The following is a 17,266-nucleotide window of genomic DNA, read 5'->3' as shown; positions in this document are numbered from 1 at the left end:
TAAAATAAATAAATAAACATTGAGTAATGCCAAAAGTGCCAATCGAGCATTAGCTCCGCTGTTTTGCAACATACCGTATGTAATGTAATATGGACCTGCAGCAGCCTTTGTCTTCTTTCTTCCTTTCGTATTTTTAGTCTTCTTTCCTTCATTCCACTTTCTCTTCTTTCCTGCTTTCAACTTTCTCGTTTTCTTTCATTCTTTCCACTTTATCGTCTTCATTTCCACATTCTCGTTTTCATTCCTTCTTCCCATTTTCACGTATTCTTTCTACTTTCGCATCATCATCATCATAGTCATTTGCCTGGCTGCGCCAACTACAGAAAACTCCCATTATTCTCCGACTACCCCGGTCATGTGCTAACTGTGGCCATGTTGTCCCTGCAAACTTATTCTCATCCGCCAACCTCACTTCTGCCACCCCCTGCTACGCTTCCCTTCTCTTGGAATCCAGTCTGTAACACTTAATGACCATCGGTTATCTTCCCTCCTCATTACATGCCCTGCCAATGCCCATTTCTTTTTCTTGATTTCAAGTAACATGTCCTTAATTCGCGTTTGTTCCCTCACCCAATCTGCTCTCTTCCTATCTCCTTAACGTTACCCATCATTCTTCTTTCCATAGCTGGTGTGTCGTCCTCAATTTAAGTAGAACCCTTTTCGTAAGCCTCCAGGTTTCTGCCCCGTAGGTGAGTACTGGTAAGACACAGCTGTTACACACTTTTCTCTTGAGGAATAAGGGGAACCTGCTGTTCATGACCTGAGAATGCCTGTCAAACGCACCCCAGCGCATTATTAATCTTCTGATTATTTCAGTATCATGATCCGTATCCGCGGTCACTATCTACCTAAGTATATGTATTCCCTTACCAACTCCAGTGCCTTGCTGCCTATCGTAGACTGCCGTTCTCTTGAGAAACTGTTAAACATTAGTTTTGTGCAGATAAATATTTAGACCCACTCTTCCTGCTTTGCCTGTCCACGTCAGTGTGCATGCATTGCAATTGGTCCCCTCAGTTACTAAGCAAGGCAATTTTATCAGCGAATCGCAATTTACTAAGGCATTCTCCGTTAACCCTTATCCCCAATTCTTACCAATCCAGGTCTATGAATACCTCCTGCAAACGCGCTGGGAATAGCATTGGAGAGATCGTATCTCAATGCTTGACGCCCTCCTTAATTTACGATTTTGTTGTTTTCTTTATGGAGGACTACGGTGGCTGTGGAGCAGCTATGGATATGTTTCAGTATCTTTACATACGGCTCGTCTACACCCTGATTCCGTGATGCCTGCATGACTGCTGAGGTTTCGACTCAATCAAACACTTTTTCGTAATCAGTGAAAGCTATATATAAGGGTAGGTTATATTCCGTACGCTTCTCCATCACCTGATTGATAGTTTGAATATGGTCTATTGTTGAGTATCCTTTACGAAATCCTGCCTGGTCCTTTGGTTGACAGAAATCTAAGGTGTTCCTGATTCTATTTGCCATTACCTTAGTAAATACTTTGTAAGCAACGGACAATAAGCTGATCGGTCTATAATTTTCAAGTCTTGGCGTCCTCTTTCTTATGGATTAACATTATGTTGGCGTTCTTCCAAGAGTCCTGTACGCTCGAAGTCATGAGGCATTGCGTATACAGGGTGGCCAGTTTTTCTAGAACAACCTGCCCACCATCCTTCAACAAATCTGCTGTTACCTGATCGTCCCCAGCTGCCTTCCCCCTTTGCATAGCTACCAAAGCTTTCTTTACTTCTTCCGGCGTTACTTATGGGATGTCAAATTCCTCTATACTGTACCCTTTTCCATTATCAGCGCGGGTGCGACTGATACTGTATAAATCTCTATAGAACTCCTCAGCCCCGAACTATCTTATCGATATTAGTAATGATATTGCCGGCTTTGTCCCTTAACGCATACATCTTATTGGTGCCTATTCCTAGTTTCTTCTTTACTGCTTTTAGGCTTCCTCCGTTCCTGAGAGCATGCTCAATTCTATCCATATTATACTCCCTTATGTGAGCTATCTTACGCTTGTTGATTAACTTGGAAAGTTCTGCCAGTTCTATTCTAGCTGTAGGGTTAGAGGCTTTCATACATTGGCGTTTCTTAGTCAGATCTTTCGTCTCCTGCGATAGCTTACCGGTATCCTGTCTAACGGAGTTACCACCGACTTCTATTGCACTCCTTAATGATGCCCATAAGAATGTCGTTCATATCTTCAACACTAAGTTCTTCTTCCTGAGTTGAGGCCGAATGCCTGTTCTGTGCGCTTGATCTGGAATTCCTATATTTTCCCTCTTACCGCTGACTCATTGATCGGCTTCTTATGTGCAAGTTCCGTTCCCTCCTCAAGTCTAGGCTAATTCGAGTTCTTACCATCCTATGGTCACTGCAGTGCACCTTGCCGAGCGCGTCCACACATTGTATGATGCCATGGTTAGCGCAGAGTATGAAGTCTATTTCATTTCTTGTCTTGCCATTCGGGCTCCTTTACGTCCACTTTCGATTTTCCCGCTTGCGGAAGAAGGTATTCATTATTCGCAAATTATTCCGTTCTGCAAACTCTACTAATAACTCTCCCCGGCTATTCCTAGAACCTTTGCCCTATTCCCCCACTGACTTGTCTCCAGCCTGCTTCTTGCCTACCCTGGCATTGAAGTCGCCCATTAGTACAGGGTATTTTGTTTTGACTTTACCCATCGCCGATTCCACGTCTTTATAGAAGCTTTCGACTTCCTGGTCATCATGACTGGATGTAGGGGCGTAGACATGTACGACCTTCAATTTGTACCTGCTATTAAGTTCCACAAGAAGACCTGCCACCCTCTCGTTAATGCTGTAAATTCCTGTATGTTACTAGCTATATCCTTATTGGTCAGGAATCCGACTGTTAGTTCTCATCTCTCCGCTAAGCCCCGGTAGCACAGGACGTTCCCACTTTTTAGCACTGTATATGCTTGATTTGTCCTCCTAACCTCACTGAGCCCTATTGTAACCCATTTAATGCCGCCAATAGCACTGCTAGACTCGCCTCACTACATTATGTTCTAGCGTTGAATGTTGCCAGGTTCAGATTCCAAAGGCGTTCTACTTTCTAGTCTTTCCTTACTTCTGCTTTCTCGTCTTTCCTTCTATCCAATGTCTCGTATTTCCTTCTTTCCAGTCTCTTTATTCCTTTTTCTATTTTCTTTTCTTCTTTCCTTCTTTCTACTTCCTAGTGCTTCATTCTTTCCACTTTCTCGTATTCTTTCATTTCCACTTTCTCGTGTTCTCTCATTATTTCTACTTTATTCCCTTTCTCATCTTCATTCCCTCTTTCTGCTTTCTCATCTTTCCTTCTTGTCAGCTTCTTGTTTTTCCTGCTTTCAGCTTTATCGTATGCTTTTTTCTTTCCACTTGCTGGTCATTCCTTCTTTCCATTTTCGCATCTTCTTTTCTTCTCACTTTCTCGTCTTTCCTGCTTTCAGCTTTATCGTATGCTTTTTTCTTTCCACTTGCTGGTCATTCCTTCTTTCCATTTTCGCATCTTCTTTTCTTCTCAGTTTCTCGTCTTTCTTTCCCATTTCTCGTCTTCTTTCCTTCGTTCCACTTTCCCCCCTTTCTTTCAATTTTCTCATCTTTCCTTCCTTCCACTTTCTTGTCTTTCGTTCTTTCCACGTTCTCGTTTTCCTTCCTTCTTCTCACTTTCCCGTATTCTTTTCTTCTCTCCACTGTCCCGTCTTTCCTTCTTTCCCCCTACTCGTCCTTCAAATTTCTGCACTTTCCACTTTCACGTCTTCTTTTCACTCTTTCGTTCTTTCCAATTCCTCGTATTCTTCGAATATTCCCACCTTCAGGTCTTCATTCGTTCTTTCCACTATCCTGCCTTTCCTATATTTCACGTTCTCATCTCCTTTCCTTCTTTCCACTTTGTTGTCTTTCCTTCTTTTCACATTCTCGTCTTCTTTCCCTCGTTCCAATGTCTCGTCTTCCTTCCTTCTTTCCTTCTTTCAACATTCTCATCCTCTTTCCGTCGTTCCACTTTCTCGTATTCCTTTCTTCTTTCCTTATCTACACTCTTTCCTTCTTTCCACTTTCTCTTCTTCTTCCCCCTTTCCACTTCCGCGTATTTCCTTATTTCTACTTTTTGCCTCCTTTCCATGTTTCCATTTTCTCGTTTTCTTTCCTTCTTTCCACGATCTCGTCTTCTTTCCTCTTTTCACCACTTTCTCATCTTCTTTCCATCTTTGCACTTTCTTGTCTTTCCTTTCCACTCTCCGTCCCCTTGCACTCATCGTCATTCCTTCTTGCCATTTTCTCTTCTTCCTTATTTCTACTTTGTAGTAGAAAGTATTTCCAAGAAAGTAAGTTAGTGAGGAAGTGTTTCTACTTTCTACTTTCCTTTTTTTCAGTTTCTTGTATTATTTCCTTATTTGCGCGTTGTCGTCTCCTTTCCCTTGTTCCACTTTCTCTGCTTTTTTTCCACTTTCTCGTCTACTTTCCACTTTGCCGCTTTCTTTTCTTCTTTCCACTTTCCCTTTCTCCACAATTTTCTTCTGTCCAGTCCCTCGTCTTCTTCTCTCTTTCCTTCTATCCACTTTCCCCGCGTTCTTTACACTTGCTCGCCTTCTTTCCACTTCCCGGCCTTTCCTTAATTCCACTTCAGACTTCTTTCCTTCGGTCCACGGTTTCCTTTTTCCCACTTCGTCTTCTTTCTCGTTTTCACTTGCGCGTTTTCTTTCCATTTTCTCATCTTCCCACTTTCCTGTCTTCTTTCCTTCTTTCCACATTCCAGTCCTCTCTTTCCACTTTCTCGTCTTCTTTCCTTTTTTCCACATTGTCATCGTATTTCTCTTTTTACACATTCTCGTCTTCTTTCCATCTTGCCACGCTCCTGTATATCCTTCTTTCCGCATTCCTATCTTCCTTCCTTCTTTCCACTTCCTTGTATTTCCAATTTGGTGTCTTTCCACTTTCCCGTATTCTTTCCACTTTTTCTTTCTTTCCACTTCCTCGTATTCTATCCCTATTTCCACCTTCTCGTCTTCTTTCTTTCCACTTTCTCCGATGCTTTTCTTATTTCCACTACCTTGTCTTTCCTTCTTTTCACGTTCTCGTCTTCATTCCTTCGCCCACATCCTCCTCCTTCCTTCTTCCCACTTTCTTGACTTTCCCTCTTCAAGCTTCCTCGTCGTCTTTCAAATTTCTCCACTTTCGACTTTCTCGTATTCTTTCCCTCTTTCCACTTCATTGTCTTCTTTCGTTCTTTCCACGTTCTCGTCTTCTTTCGTCGTCTTCGAAAGGGGAGAGTTATTAGTAGAGTTTGCGGAACAGAATAATATGCGGATAATGAATACCTTCTTCCGCAAGCGGGATAGCCGAAAGTGGACATGGAGGAGCCCGAACGGCGAGACTAGAAATGAAATAGACTTCATACTCTGCGCTAACCCTGGCATCATACAAGATGTGGACGTGCTCAGCAAGGTGCGCTGCAGTGACCATAGGATGGTAAGAACTCGATTTAGCCTAGACCTGAGGAGGGAACGGAAGAAACTGGTACATAATAAGCCGATCAATGAGTTAACGGTAAGACGGAAAATAGAGGAATTCCAGATCAAGCTACAGAACAGGTATTCGGCTTTAACTCAGGAAGAGGACCTTAATGTTGAAGCAATGAACGACAATCTTGTGGGCATCATTAAGGAGTGCGCAATAGAAGTCGGTGGTAACTGTGTTAGACAGGATACCAGTAAGCTATCGCTGGAGACGAAAGATCTGATCAAAAAACGTCAATGTATGAAAGCCTCTAACCCTACAGCTAGAATAGAACTGACAGAACTTTCTAAGTTAATCAACAAGCGTAAGACAGCTGACATAAGGAAGTATAATATGGACAGAATTGAACATGCTCTCAGGAACGGAGGAAGCCTAAAAGCAGTGAAGAAGAAACTAGGAATAGGCAAGAATCAGATGTATGCGTTAAGAGACAAAGCCGGCAATATCGTTACTAATATGGATGAGATAGTTCAAGTGGCTGAGGAGTTCTATAGAGATTTATACAGTACCAGTGACACTCACGACGATAATGTGAGAGAGAATAGTCTAGAGGAACTTGAAATCCCAGGAGTAACGCCGGAAGAAATAAAGAACGCCTTGGGCGCCATGCAAAGGGGGAAGGCAGCTGGGGAGGATAAGGTAACAGCAGGTTTGTTGAAGTATGTTGGGCAGATTGTTCTAGAGAAACTGGCCACCCTGTATACGCAATGCGTCATGACTTCGAGCGTACCGGAATCTTTGAAAAACGCTAACATAATCCTAATCCATAAGAAAGGGGACGCAAAAGACTTGAAAAATTATAGACCGATCAGTTTACTGTCCATTGCCTACAAAGTATTTACTAAGGTAATTGGAAATAGAATCAGGAACACCTAAGACTTCCGTCAACCAAAGGACCAGGCAGGATTCCGTAAAGGCTACTCAACAATGTGCAACAACAACAACAACAAAATGTGCGGAGCATAACCAACCTTTATATATAGCTTTCATTGATTACGAAAAAGCGTTTGATTCAGTCGAAACCTCAGCAGTCATGGAGGCATTGCGGAATGAGGGTGTAGACGAGCCGTATGTAAAAATACTGAAAGATAGCTATAGCGGCTCCACAGCCACCGTAGTCCTCCATAAAGAAAGCAACAAAATCCCAATAAAGAAAGGCGTCAGGCAGGGAGATACGATCTCTCCAATGCTATTCACAGCGTGTTTACAGGAGGTATTCGGAGTCCTGGATTGGGAAGAATTGGGGATAAGGGTTAATGGAGAATACCTTAGTAACTTGCGATTCGCTGATGATATTGCCTTGCTTTGTAACTCAGGGGACGAAGTGCAATGCATGCTCACTGACCTGGAGAGGCAAAGCCGCAGGGTGGGTCTGAAAATTAATCTGCAGAAAATTAAAGTAATGTTTAACAGTCTCGGAAGAGAACAGCAGTTTACGATAGGTAGTGAGGCACTGGAAGTGGTAAGGGACAGACAGACAGACAAAGAACTTTATTAATGGTCCTGAGGAACCAGCGTTAGGGTACCTCCTTTTCAGGGAGTTCTCGTAGCCGTCACTGGCCGCACCCACGTCGGGGTCGAAGATCGTGGTCCTCCGCTCTGTAACAGGCCCTCATGACAGCCCGTAGTTGCTCTGAGAGGTCGCCACTCTTAAGGGCTGCCTCCCAGTCGGTTAGAGTGCTTAGCGATGAGCTGCGTAACGCAGGGCATTGCCAGAGCAAAAGGGATAAGGAGCAGTACGCCTCCCCACAGTCTGGACAGTGGGGTTCTACAGTAGGCGCGAAGTGACTGAATCGACCCCCGGAGGGAAATGACCCCGTTTGAAGCATGCGAAACGCCGACGATTGTGGTCTATTAAGTTTAGGGTTTGGTAGTGGAAAGGCCCGCCGAGCAAGTTGATAATGTGCCAAGCTTTCATGGAAGGTGAGAAGCGAATCCCTGTACAGTCCTAAGTCGCCGCCCGTGAGTCCACCTGAACCGCCGCGGTGTGTAAGACCTCGCGCACAGTCATGGGCCAACTCATTGGCGTTAACAACCTCAGAGTGCACATTGATTCCCATATGGGCCGGGAACCATTTGATGCTATGAAAACCAGCAGGCCCCTCGCTGCCGAGGATGGCTGCCGCCTCCTTTGAGATCGAGCCGGAGGCGAAAGCTCGGGCTGCAGATCTGGAGTTTGTAAAGATATTGGGATGTAGAGGGTCCTTCAGTGCTATAGCTATAGCAACCTGCTCGGCTACTGTTGCAGAAACCTTCCGCACGGATGCTGCGTTAACGAGAGTTCCATTGGAGTCAACCGAAACTACGGCATAGTGATCAGAGCGCTCGTACTGGGCGGCGTCAACGAAACATGCCAGATTCGGAGTGGCCGCAGCCGCTTTTAACCGGGAACGAGCCCTGGCTACCCGGCGCCCTACATTGTATTGAGGGTGGTCGTTACGTGGCATGGAATCTACCCTGAACGTGTCTCGGACCATGGGTGATAGGGTCACGTTGCGCTCCGTGATTTCCTGGTGACCGCATCCAACGGATTCGAGGATGCGTCTCCCCGCTCGCGATGATGAGAGTCGTATTATTTGGGCCACTCGTTGGGCCTCAATCACCTCTGATAGGGTGTTGTGCATGCCTAGTTGCATGAGACGCGCGGTGCTGGTAGTGAGTGGTAAACCCAGCACGCGCTTGATGCTTTTGCGTATGAGGGCGTCGATTTTGGCCTCATTCCGTTTAGACCAGCGCAACGCGCAGGCTACATAGTTAACGTGGCTCATCAGAAACGCGTGGTAGAGTCTGAGTAGATTGCTCTCGCTTAAACCCCCTCTACGGTTCGAGACCCTGAGGATAAGCCGAAGCATATTCTCCGTCTTGGAAGTAATGCGGGCTATAGTCTGTGAGTTGCCCCCGCGAGATTCTAGCAGGAGTTCGAGGACCCTAATGGTATCCACTCTGTGGATTTGTTGTCCGTCCCTCGTATAGAGGGCTATGGGAACTTGATCTAAGGGTGTGGAGCCCCTAACCACCCGTCGGGTGGGCCTATACAATAAAAGTTCGGACTTGGTTGGTGACAGACTCAGGCCCGTGTCTAGTAGGAAGTGTTCTGTGATGTCGAGCGCCTCTTGGAGCGCACTCTCAACTGCAGCGTCAGACCCTCCCATGCACCACACGGTAATATCATCCGCGTAGAGGGCGTGACCCGTTCCTCTTATTGTGGCCTGTCTGTCCGAGAGGCCCTTCATGGCGATGTTAAACAGCAGGGGAGAGATAACCGCCCCTTGCGGGATGCCTCTCGCTCCCAATGTAAATTCCTTCGATTTGATTTGCCCTATTTTGACAGTGGCCTTGCGATCCCTGAGGAAGGAGCTAACGTACGCATGGAATCGTGGCCCCAGGCCCAGATCCGAGATGGCGTCTAGCACGAATCGGTGCGAGATGTTGTCAAAAGCCTTGGACAAGTGTAGAGCAAGGATGCCCCGAGTGTCTCTAGTGTCGACATCAATGATTTGCCTCTTTATAAGAAACATGACGTCCTGGGTGGAGAGTGCCGGCCGAAAGCCGACCATGTTGTGAGGGAATAACTCATTATTTTCTATATGCCTAGATATACGGTTGTGAATGACATGTTCGGCCACCTTACCCACGCAGGACATGAGCGAGATGGGCCGCATGTTCTCCGGCGCGAGGTTTGCCTGGTTTCGGGATACATCTACTTAGGAGAGGCAGTGATTGCGGATCCGGATCATGAGACTGAAATAATCAGAAGAATAAGAATGGGCTGAGGTGCGTTTGGCAGGCATTCTCAGATCATGAACAGCAGGTTGCCATTATCCCTCAAGAGAAAAGTTTATAACAGCTGTGTCTTACCAGTACTCACGTACGGGGCAGAAACCTGGAGGCTTACGAAAAGGGTTCTACCTAAATTGAGGACGACGCAACGAGCTATGGAAAGAAGAATGATAGGTGTAACGTTAAGGGGTAAGAAAATAGCAGATCGGGTGAGGGAACAAGCGCGAGTTAATGATATCATAGTTGAAATCAAGAAAAAGAAATGGTCATGGGCAGGACACGTATTGAGGAGGGAAGATAACCGATGGTCATTAAGAGTTACGGACTGGATTCCAAGGGAAGGGAAGCGTAGCAGAGGGCGGCAGAAAGTTAGGTGGGCGGATGAGATTAAGAAGTTTGCAGGGACAAGATGGCCACAATTAGTACATGACCGGGGTTGTTGGAGAAGTATGGGAGAGGCCTTTGCCCTGCAGTGGGCGTAACCAGGCTGATGATGATGATGATGATGTCTTCTTTCCACTTTCGTGTCTTTCCTGCAGTCCGCGGTTCCCTTTTTTTGATTTCGTCTTCTTTCTCGTTTTCACTTTCGTGTTTTCTTTCCATTTTCTCATCTTCCCACTTTGTTGTCTTCTTTCCTCCTTTCCACATTGCAGTCCTTTCTTCTTTCCACTTTCTCGTATTCTTTCCTTCTTTCCACATTCTCATCGTATTTCTCCTTTTACACATTCTCGTCTTCTTTCCTTCTCTTCACTTTCTCGTCTTCTTCCAACTTGCCACGTTCCTGTATTTCCTTCTTTCCACATTCCTATCTTCCTTCCTTCTTTCCGCTTCTTCGTATTTTCAATTAATCGTCTTTCCACTTTCACGTATTTTTTCCACTCTTTCCTTCTTTCCACTTCCTCGTATTCTATCCCTATTTCCACCTTCTCGTCTTCTTTTTTTCTTTCCACTTTCTCCTATACTTTCCTTATTTCCACTACCTTGTCTTTCTTTCTTTTCACGTTCGCGTCTTCATTCCTTCGCCCCACATCCTCCTCCTTCCTTCTTCCCACTTTCTCGACTTTCCCTCTTCAAGCGTCCTCGTCGTTTTTAAAATTTCTCCACTTTCGACTTTCTCGTATTATTTCCCTCATTCCACTTCATTGTCTTCTTTCGTTCTTTCCACGTTCTCGTCTTTCCAGTTTCTCGTCTTCTTTCCGCTTTCGTGTCTTTCCTTCTGTCCGCCTTCTGGTTCTCCCTCTTTCCACTTTCTCGTGTTCTTTCCCTGTTTCCGCTTTCTCGTGTTCTTTCCTTATTTCCACTTTGTTTGTCATTTCCACGTTCTTGTCCTTCCTTCTTTTCATATTTTGTCTTCTTTGCCTCTTTTCACTTTCTCATATTCTTTCCTTCTTAGCACTGTTTTATCTTTCCTTCCCACTTTCTCGTCTTTTTTCGTTCTTTCCGCGTTCTCGTCTGTTCTTCTTGCCACGTTCTCGTATTTCTTGTTCCAGTTGTCTTTCCCTCTTCTTGCTTTCCTGTCTTCTTTCTTTCAAGTTTCTCCACTTTCTCGTCTTCTTTGCCTCTTTCTACTTTATATTCCTTACTTCTTTCCACTTTCTTGTCTTCTTTCCTTTCCACTCTCCACTTCTTTCCTTCTAGTCATCGTCATTCCTTGCCATTTTCTCGTGTTCTTTCCTTATTTCTACTTTCCAGACTTTCCTTTTATCCACTGTATCATCTTTCCTTCTTTCCAGTTTCCGGTCTTCCTTCCTTCTTTACACTTACTCGTCTTCCTTCCTTCTTTCGACTTTCTCGTCTTGTATCGTTCTCTCCACTGTCTCTTTCTTCCGTATTTCCACTTTCTCGTCCTTCCTTCTTTCCGCTTTCCCATCTTCTTGCCCTCCTTCCACTTTCTCTGCTTTCTTTCCACTTCCTCGTCTTCCCACTTTAATTTTTTCTTCCTTCCACTTTCTCGTCTTCTTTCACCCTTTTCACTATCTTGTCTTTTCTTTCCACTTCCTGATCTTTTCTTGCTTCCTTCTTTTCACTTCCTCGTCTTCTTTCTCCCCTTTGTCGACTTGTTTCGTTCTCTCCGCATCTCGTCTTCTTTCCTTCTTTCCACTTTCTTGTCTTCTTTCTTTTATTTCCACTGTGTCGTCTTTCCTTCTTTCCACTCGCTCTTGTTTTTCCTTCTTTGCACTTTCTTGATTTGGTTCCACTTTTTCGACTTCTCCCAGCTTTCTCGTATTCCTTCCTCCTTTCCACTTTCTCGTCTTCTTTCTTTTTCCACACTCTCGTCTTCTTTCCTTCTTTCCACTTTCTCGACTTCGTTCTTGCTTTCCACTTTCTCGTCATGATTCATTCTTCCCACTTTCTCGTCTTTTCTTCTTCCCACTTTCCCGTCTTGCTTCCTTTCTACTTTTCGTCTTTCCGTTTTCCCATCTTCCCTCTTTGCACTTTCTCGTCTTTAGTTCTTTCCAGTGCCTCGTGTTGTTTCCTTCTTTCCACTTTCCTGTCTTCGTTCTTTCCAATACCTCATCTTCATTCCTTCGCTCCTCATTTTCCTCCGTCCTTCTTCCCAATTTCTTGTCTTACCCTCTTCACGCTTCCTCGCCTTCCTTCCTTCTTTCGAATTTCTCTACTTTCTTTCGACTTTCTCGTATTCATTCTTTCCCTCTTTCCACTTCATCGTCTTCTTTCTTTCTTTCCACGTTCTCGTTTTTCCTTTTTTTCACTTTCTCCTCTTCTTTCCTATTTTGCACTTTGTATTCGTTCCTTTTCCCGCTTTCTCGTCTTCTTTCCTTCTTTCCAACACCTCGTCTTTCCCCCTTTCCACGTTCTAGTATTCTTTCATTTTTTCCACTTCCTCGTCTTTCCTTATATCCGCTTTCTCGGCTTCTCGAGAAAAAAAAAAGGAAAGCGCGCCTGCTATTCAGGTGGCAGGCATTGGTTATTGACCGAGGTAGGTAGTAATAAGGCACATGGCAACGCAACGAAAAGTGCAACCGATCGCTCGATTACGCCATGTACATCTCCAGCAACGCCGCGGCTGCTCCGGAGCTGCTTGCTCTATTAAGATTGTTGAGTGCACCATGATCGAACATCTTGTCGTGCGAAGGCATTCGGACGGCCATGAGTGCAAATAGAGCATTGCTTGAGTGTGCTTCCAACGCCTAAAGCGCAGAGCTGTTTAAGCGTGCATCCGAATATTTCTGGGACGCCATCGCGATATGCCCAGGCGCGCAATGAGTCGCAGGCTGGCACGCTGAGTGGTATCGCATGACGCTGATACGGCTTTGGCCCTGCGAGTAAGAAGTTATCCACCGAACTTCAGTTTGCAAGCCTTCAGGTGCTACATCTGGGATCCACTCTATCGGGGCATCTTCGGGTGCGCGCTTTGCAGGCATGCCGAACCGCCCATGGGACGAAGTGCAAGATACCTTACACGACGGGTTCCACGAAGCGAAGAGAAGCAGCGCTCATTTATTCACGGGCGAAAAAGTTTTCCTCGCGGCTCACTCGTGGCATTTCTTTCGCCCTATCGAGGTTGGCGCCATGCAGCAGTGGTCATGTGAATGCCACCGCTCGCTTTGCTCGTCCAGTTATCAGCGCTTACCTTGAGTAGAACAGCAAGCTTTCATTTCCGCTTGCTGTGGCCCTGGTAAACACAAAAGCAAAAAAAAAAAATCTTCCGCTTCAGTGCGCTGTAGTTGTGCGACATGAAAAATGAAAGTGATGTGTCTCGGAAGAAAATTCCGAAAATCAGGTAACAGCGCATGAGCTAGTTAGGAGTGTACTTGTTAAATTTATGGGGAGCACAATCGATACCGACAAGCCAGTGTTCTACGGCGGCCAGCGCTTGACACGCGGCTGGAATTATTCATTCAAGTACGTCTGACTAAAATTTTGTTTCATTTCTTTTGCGGGTAGATGTCTTACTCGCATTTCAGAAAATCTTGCTGTTAAGCTGTGGCCAAAAAGTGTACGAAAAGGTTGCGCTATATCATTTGAGAACCTCAGTGGCTGGACCTAGAAGCATCGCGACTACGTTGAGGTAGTTTGACTGTGCTAGCTTGTGGCATGTTCCAGACAAGTGCTCGTCTACAACCGGGCGCCAGAAATTAGCGAGGGATCGCAAAAGGAGTAGCCGGCGCAAGTTAACGGTGACATCGCCTAAGCACCGCAAACAACACAGTACAGGCTCACGTGGGAAAATCAGCTGATACCTACTTCTCAGTGAGAATGTTGAACAGCTTGTTGTACTTGCATCGTGCACTTTTCCCTTTTAATCTCTACGCTGCTGACAGTTCGGCAGCAGTGCATCTTGAGCACACAACTAAAATCTATCTGCTTTGCAGCTGATCGCTTTCGTCGCTGGATTTGCCGCACGTGGAACAGTGGTGTGACGCCTACAATATTGCGGAGCTCCATCGCCGTGGCCTTGTATCGCTTATCGGACACCTACGCGGTTCCCTTGGCCGCCTTCTCTACCACAAAAGGGCAGCAGGACAGCACGGCTGGTTCAAAAAGCGGCCGATCGACGACCAGGCTTGCAGTTCGGCAGCAGTGCATCTTGAGCACACAACTAAAATATATCTGCTTTGCAGGTGAGGGCTATACATTTTCGATTTCCTCCCGCTCAAATTTATGCACTGCTGCCGAACTGCATCTAAAGCATTCTAGACTTTACAAGCGTGAAATAGTGTCATAGTCCAAGAGCCTCATGTCAAAAAAAGCTGTGGACGAATTGCGCGCTGAGATAATTGATGAGCTCAGAGAGATAAAAAAAGTCTAGAGGATCTGAAATAACCGAGACAGGAAATTAAGGACTCCGGAGCATTGAAAGAAGTGATCTATGCCATTGTAACAGAAAACAAGGCACTTAAAGTGCAAAATGCTAAGCTGACGCGAAAACTAGAGGAGCTGGAAACGTACCAGCGTTCCAACAACTTGGAAATCAAGGGTGTTCCAGTTGATGCTGAGCCAATAGCTATTATAAAGAAGATTGGCGAACTTGTTGCAGAGGAAGTGCAGGATTCAGATATTGATGCATGCCATAAAGTGCCGACAGCGGAACACACTGAACAAAACATGATTGTTCCATTTGTGCGCCGTATCAAACGGAACAGTTTTCTTGCTAAATCACGAAAGGAAAAAATTAATACCAGAATGCTTGGCTTTGATGAGAATCGCCCTATATTCATCAATGAGCATTTGACAAGACAAGGTAAGCAGTTACTAAGTGCTGCGAAACAAAGGAAGAATGTGGTTGGTTTGAAATATGTCTGGACCTCTGGAGGGAAAGTAATGGCAAGGCGCAATGAAACATCTCCTATTTTGCATATTTTCAGCACTGAAGATATCAGCAAGATGAGAACCTAATATTTAGCTTTATTTCGTCAGAATAATTCTTATTGGTTTTAAGTCCAGATATGGCTTTAGTCGATAAATCTTTATATCATGATTACATTTCATTTGCAAATATATCTGCGGGTTTGCAAAAACACATTTCAACCTTTCATTTAAACGTCCAAAGCATAAAAATAAGCAAGATAAAATTGAAGAATTGCTCCAACATACCAACGCTAATCCCGACGTTCTTATTTTTACTGATAAGGACTACCCCATACGGCTCGAAAACTACAGGCGTCACGGACTAAACCGCACCTACGCAAGAGGTGGTGGTCTAGCATCATATGTACGAAATTATCTAAACTCGGAGAAAATTGCAGATTTCTCCCTAATTAATCACAACGTTGAATGCCTCACTATTCTCTTCAAGCAGGAACATTTTCAGTAGTCTGCAGACCACCCTGTGGGAACAAAAAAGAATTATTTTCCTTTGTGGATAAGCTGCTAGCTTATCTCAGCGGCACCGGCAAAATGTTTGCTATACTAGGTGATTCGAGCATAGATACGATGGCTGAAAATACAATAACATTATAATATAATCAGCTGCTTTACTCTTACGCATGCTCGAATATTATAACCTTGCCAACACGAGTTACAGCACACAGCCAAACTTTATTAGATGTCTGTATCACTAATGTACATGATTCCACTGTGATTGCTGGTGTCATGTCCTCTGATATAAGCGATCGTCTTCCATCTTATTGTTTTCTGCCTTGTTCGCAGAAATACAAGCATAATGCGCCTGTATATTCCTACCGTCTCATAGATACAACGACGCTAGCCTATTTTCGCTCTCTTATTCTGGAAAAAAACTGGGAATCTGAACTAACTGAAAGTGACCCAAATAAGGCATACAATTCATTTTTCGATAAACTAATCACTTGCTACGACATGGCCTTCCCACAACATAGTGCTACAATACGACCAAATAAACTAGAAAGCCATGGATAGATGTAGTGCTTTTTACAAAAATTAAAAATCAAAATAAAATGTACCATACATTCCTTAGAACAAGAGACATGAATGAATTAGCCAAATTTAAGGAGTACCGTAACCAAGTAAATTCAGTATTAAAAAAAGGCAAAAGAATAATATTATGAGATGGTGTTCTCGCGCATATATACGAATCCAAGAAAAGTTTGGATGGAAATTAAGAAAATATCTGGAGGAAAGGCGAGCCCTCAATACCTACAAATAGCTTCGGTTAACGGCACTCTTGCAGGTGAAGAAGCCGTCTCTATCCTAAACACTCACTTTGTTCAATGCTGCAGCAACATTTCTGCAGCAGATCCAGAAGAGATAGGGCATATTGTTGGGAAACCGTCTCTGCAAAATTCTTTAATGTTATTTCCGGCGACACCAAGCGAATTAGAAAGCGTAATCAAAAACTTTAAGTCAAACAGTGCTGCAGGTTTCGACGGTATCATGGCATCTCCTATAATATATGTGTCTGACATCGTCTCTGATGTGTTAGCTCATATTAGTAATAAAATGTCTGAGTCCGGAATTTTTCCTAGCAAACTTAAAATAGCCAGAGTCTGCCCGGTTCATAAAGGTGGTGCTGGCCATAGTGTAAACAACTTCCGACCTATATCAATACTACCTCTTTTTTTCAAAACTATTTGTTCTAAACACTCGACTAGAGGGTTTCTTAAGGAAATATCCTATTGTTAGTACGGCGCAGTATGGATAAAAAAAAAAATAAATCATGTGTGGATGCGCTCCTAAATATAAAACATAAGATAGTGCAAAATATGGAAAACCCTTTATACACGGTAGGCTTATTTCTGGACCTGCGTAAGGCGTTTGACAGTGTAAATCATGTTATCTTTTTGTGCAAACTTTATGACTATGGTATACGTGGTACAGCATTAGATTTAATGAGAAGTTACTTAACGGATCGTTACCAGTTTGTTTCATATAATCAGGCTACTTCCTCACTTCTCAACATACAGACTGGCGTGCCACAGGGATCCATACTTGGTCCTATATTGTATAATCTTTATATCAATGACCTTCCTAACATTTCTTCCTCACTTAATATCATCATGTACGCAGACGATACTAAACTTTTCGTTGCAAATTCTCCCTTGCAATGCTTACAAAAAAAATAAATGATTATTTAAATTTATTATCTGAATGGCTGTACATCAACAAACTACAATTGAATGTCAACAAAACCCAATATATAATATTTAAACCGATAAACAAGCCATTGCCTGTTAATATAACTGTTCTATTTCAAGCAAAGAGGCTAGAACAAGTAACAACGGAAATGTTTTTGTGGGTGTGGTTCCAAGAGAACCTCTCCTGGGACAATCATGTCAATAAGCTTAGCAATGATCTTAGCAAAGTAGTAGGCTGTGTGCATAAAATTCTTTATTTTTTTATTCTTTATTCAGTGAGTGCCCCGCTTTGCGAGAAAGGCGTTACAGCAGGGGGGTTAAAGACTTAAATAAAACACTTCTTCATCTATACAGCACACTTGCGTCTCTTGCAGCCGGTTCCAATCTCTGTTGGTCATCACAAAGAAGGAATTGTAAAACATAGTTGT

General features: G+C 44.0%; 1 protein-coding gene and 1 long non-coding RNA gene across 2 annotated transcripts in view; one reads left to right on the top strand and one right to left on the bottom strand.

Annotated features, from left to right (window-relative positions):
* LOC140218723 (uncharacterized) overlaps window positions 1–17,266 on the top strand; it is an 86,491-nt gene that overhangs the window by 60,349 nt on the left and 8,876 nt on the right. The gene's annotated exons all lie outside the window — the stretch shown is intronic.
* On the bottom strand, window positions 2,928–16,020 carry LOC140218870 (uncharacterized). Its single transcript, XM_072288574.1, has 4 exons — window positions 15,967–16,020; window positions 10,739–10,886; window positions 7,068–7,140; window positions 2,928–3,288 (listed from the first exon to the last, which is right to left on the bottom strand). Exons 1-4 carry the CDS (start codon window positions 16,018–16,020, stop codon window positions 3,138–3,140), a joined length of 426 nt encoding a protein of 141 aa, XP_072144675.1. The 3' UTR covers window positions 2,928–3,137.

This window comes from Dermacentor andersoni, chromosome 6 (assembly GCF_023375885.2).
Source record: "Dermacentor andersoni chromosome 6, qqDerAnde1_hic_scaffold, whole genome shotgun sequence".
NCBI classification, from domain to species: Eukaryota; Metazoa; Arthropoda; class Arachnida; order Ixodida; family Ixodidae; genus Dermacentor; species Dermacentor andersoni.
This window is presented reverse-complemented; position numbering and strand designations above follow the sequence as displayed.

What these genes read in the sequence shown, in the direction of transcription:
- LOC140218870 (XM_072288574.1), bottom strand. Translation starts at nt 16,020, where the DNA reads ATGCCCTATCTCTTCTGGATCTGCTGCAGAAATGTTGCTGCAGCATTG. An exon ending in GAACGAAAAAAGACGAGAAA is followed by an intron (nt 7,141 to 10,738) that starts GTGGGAAGGAAA and finishes GGCCTGTTACAG; the next exon opens with AGCGGAGGACCACGATCTTC. An exon ending in GAGAACTCCCTGAAAAGGAG is followed by an intron (nt 3,289 to 7,067) that starts GTACCCTAACGC and finishes GGAATAAAGTAG; the next exon opens with AAATAATGAGAGAACACGAG.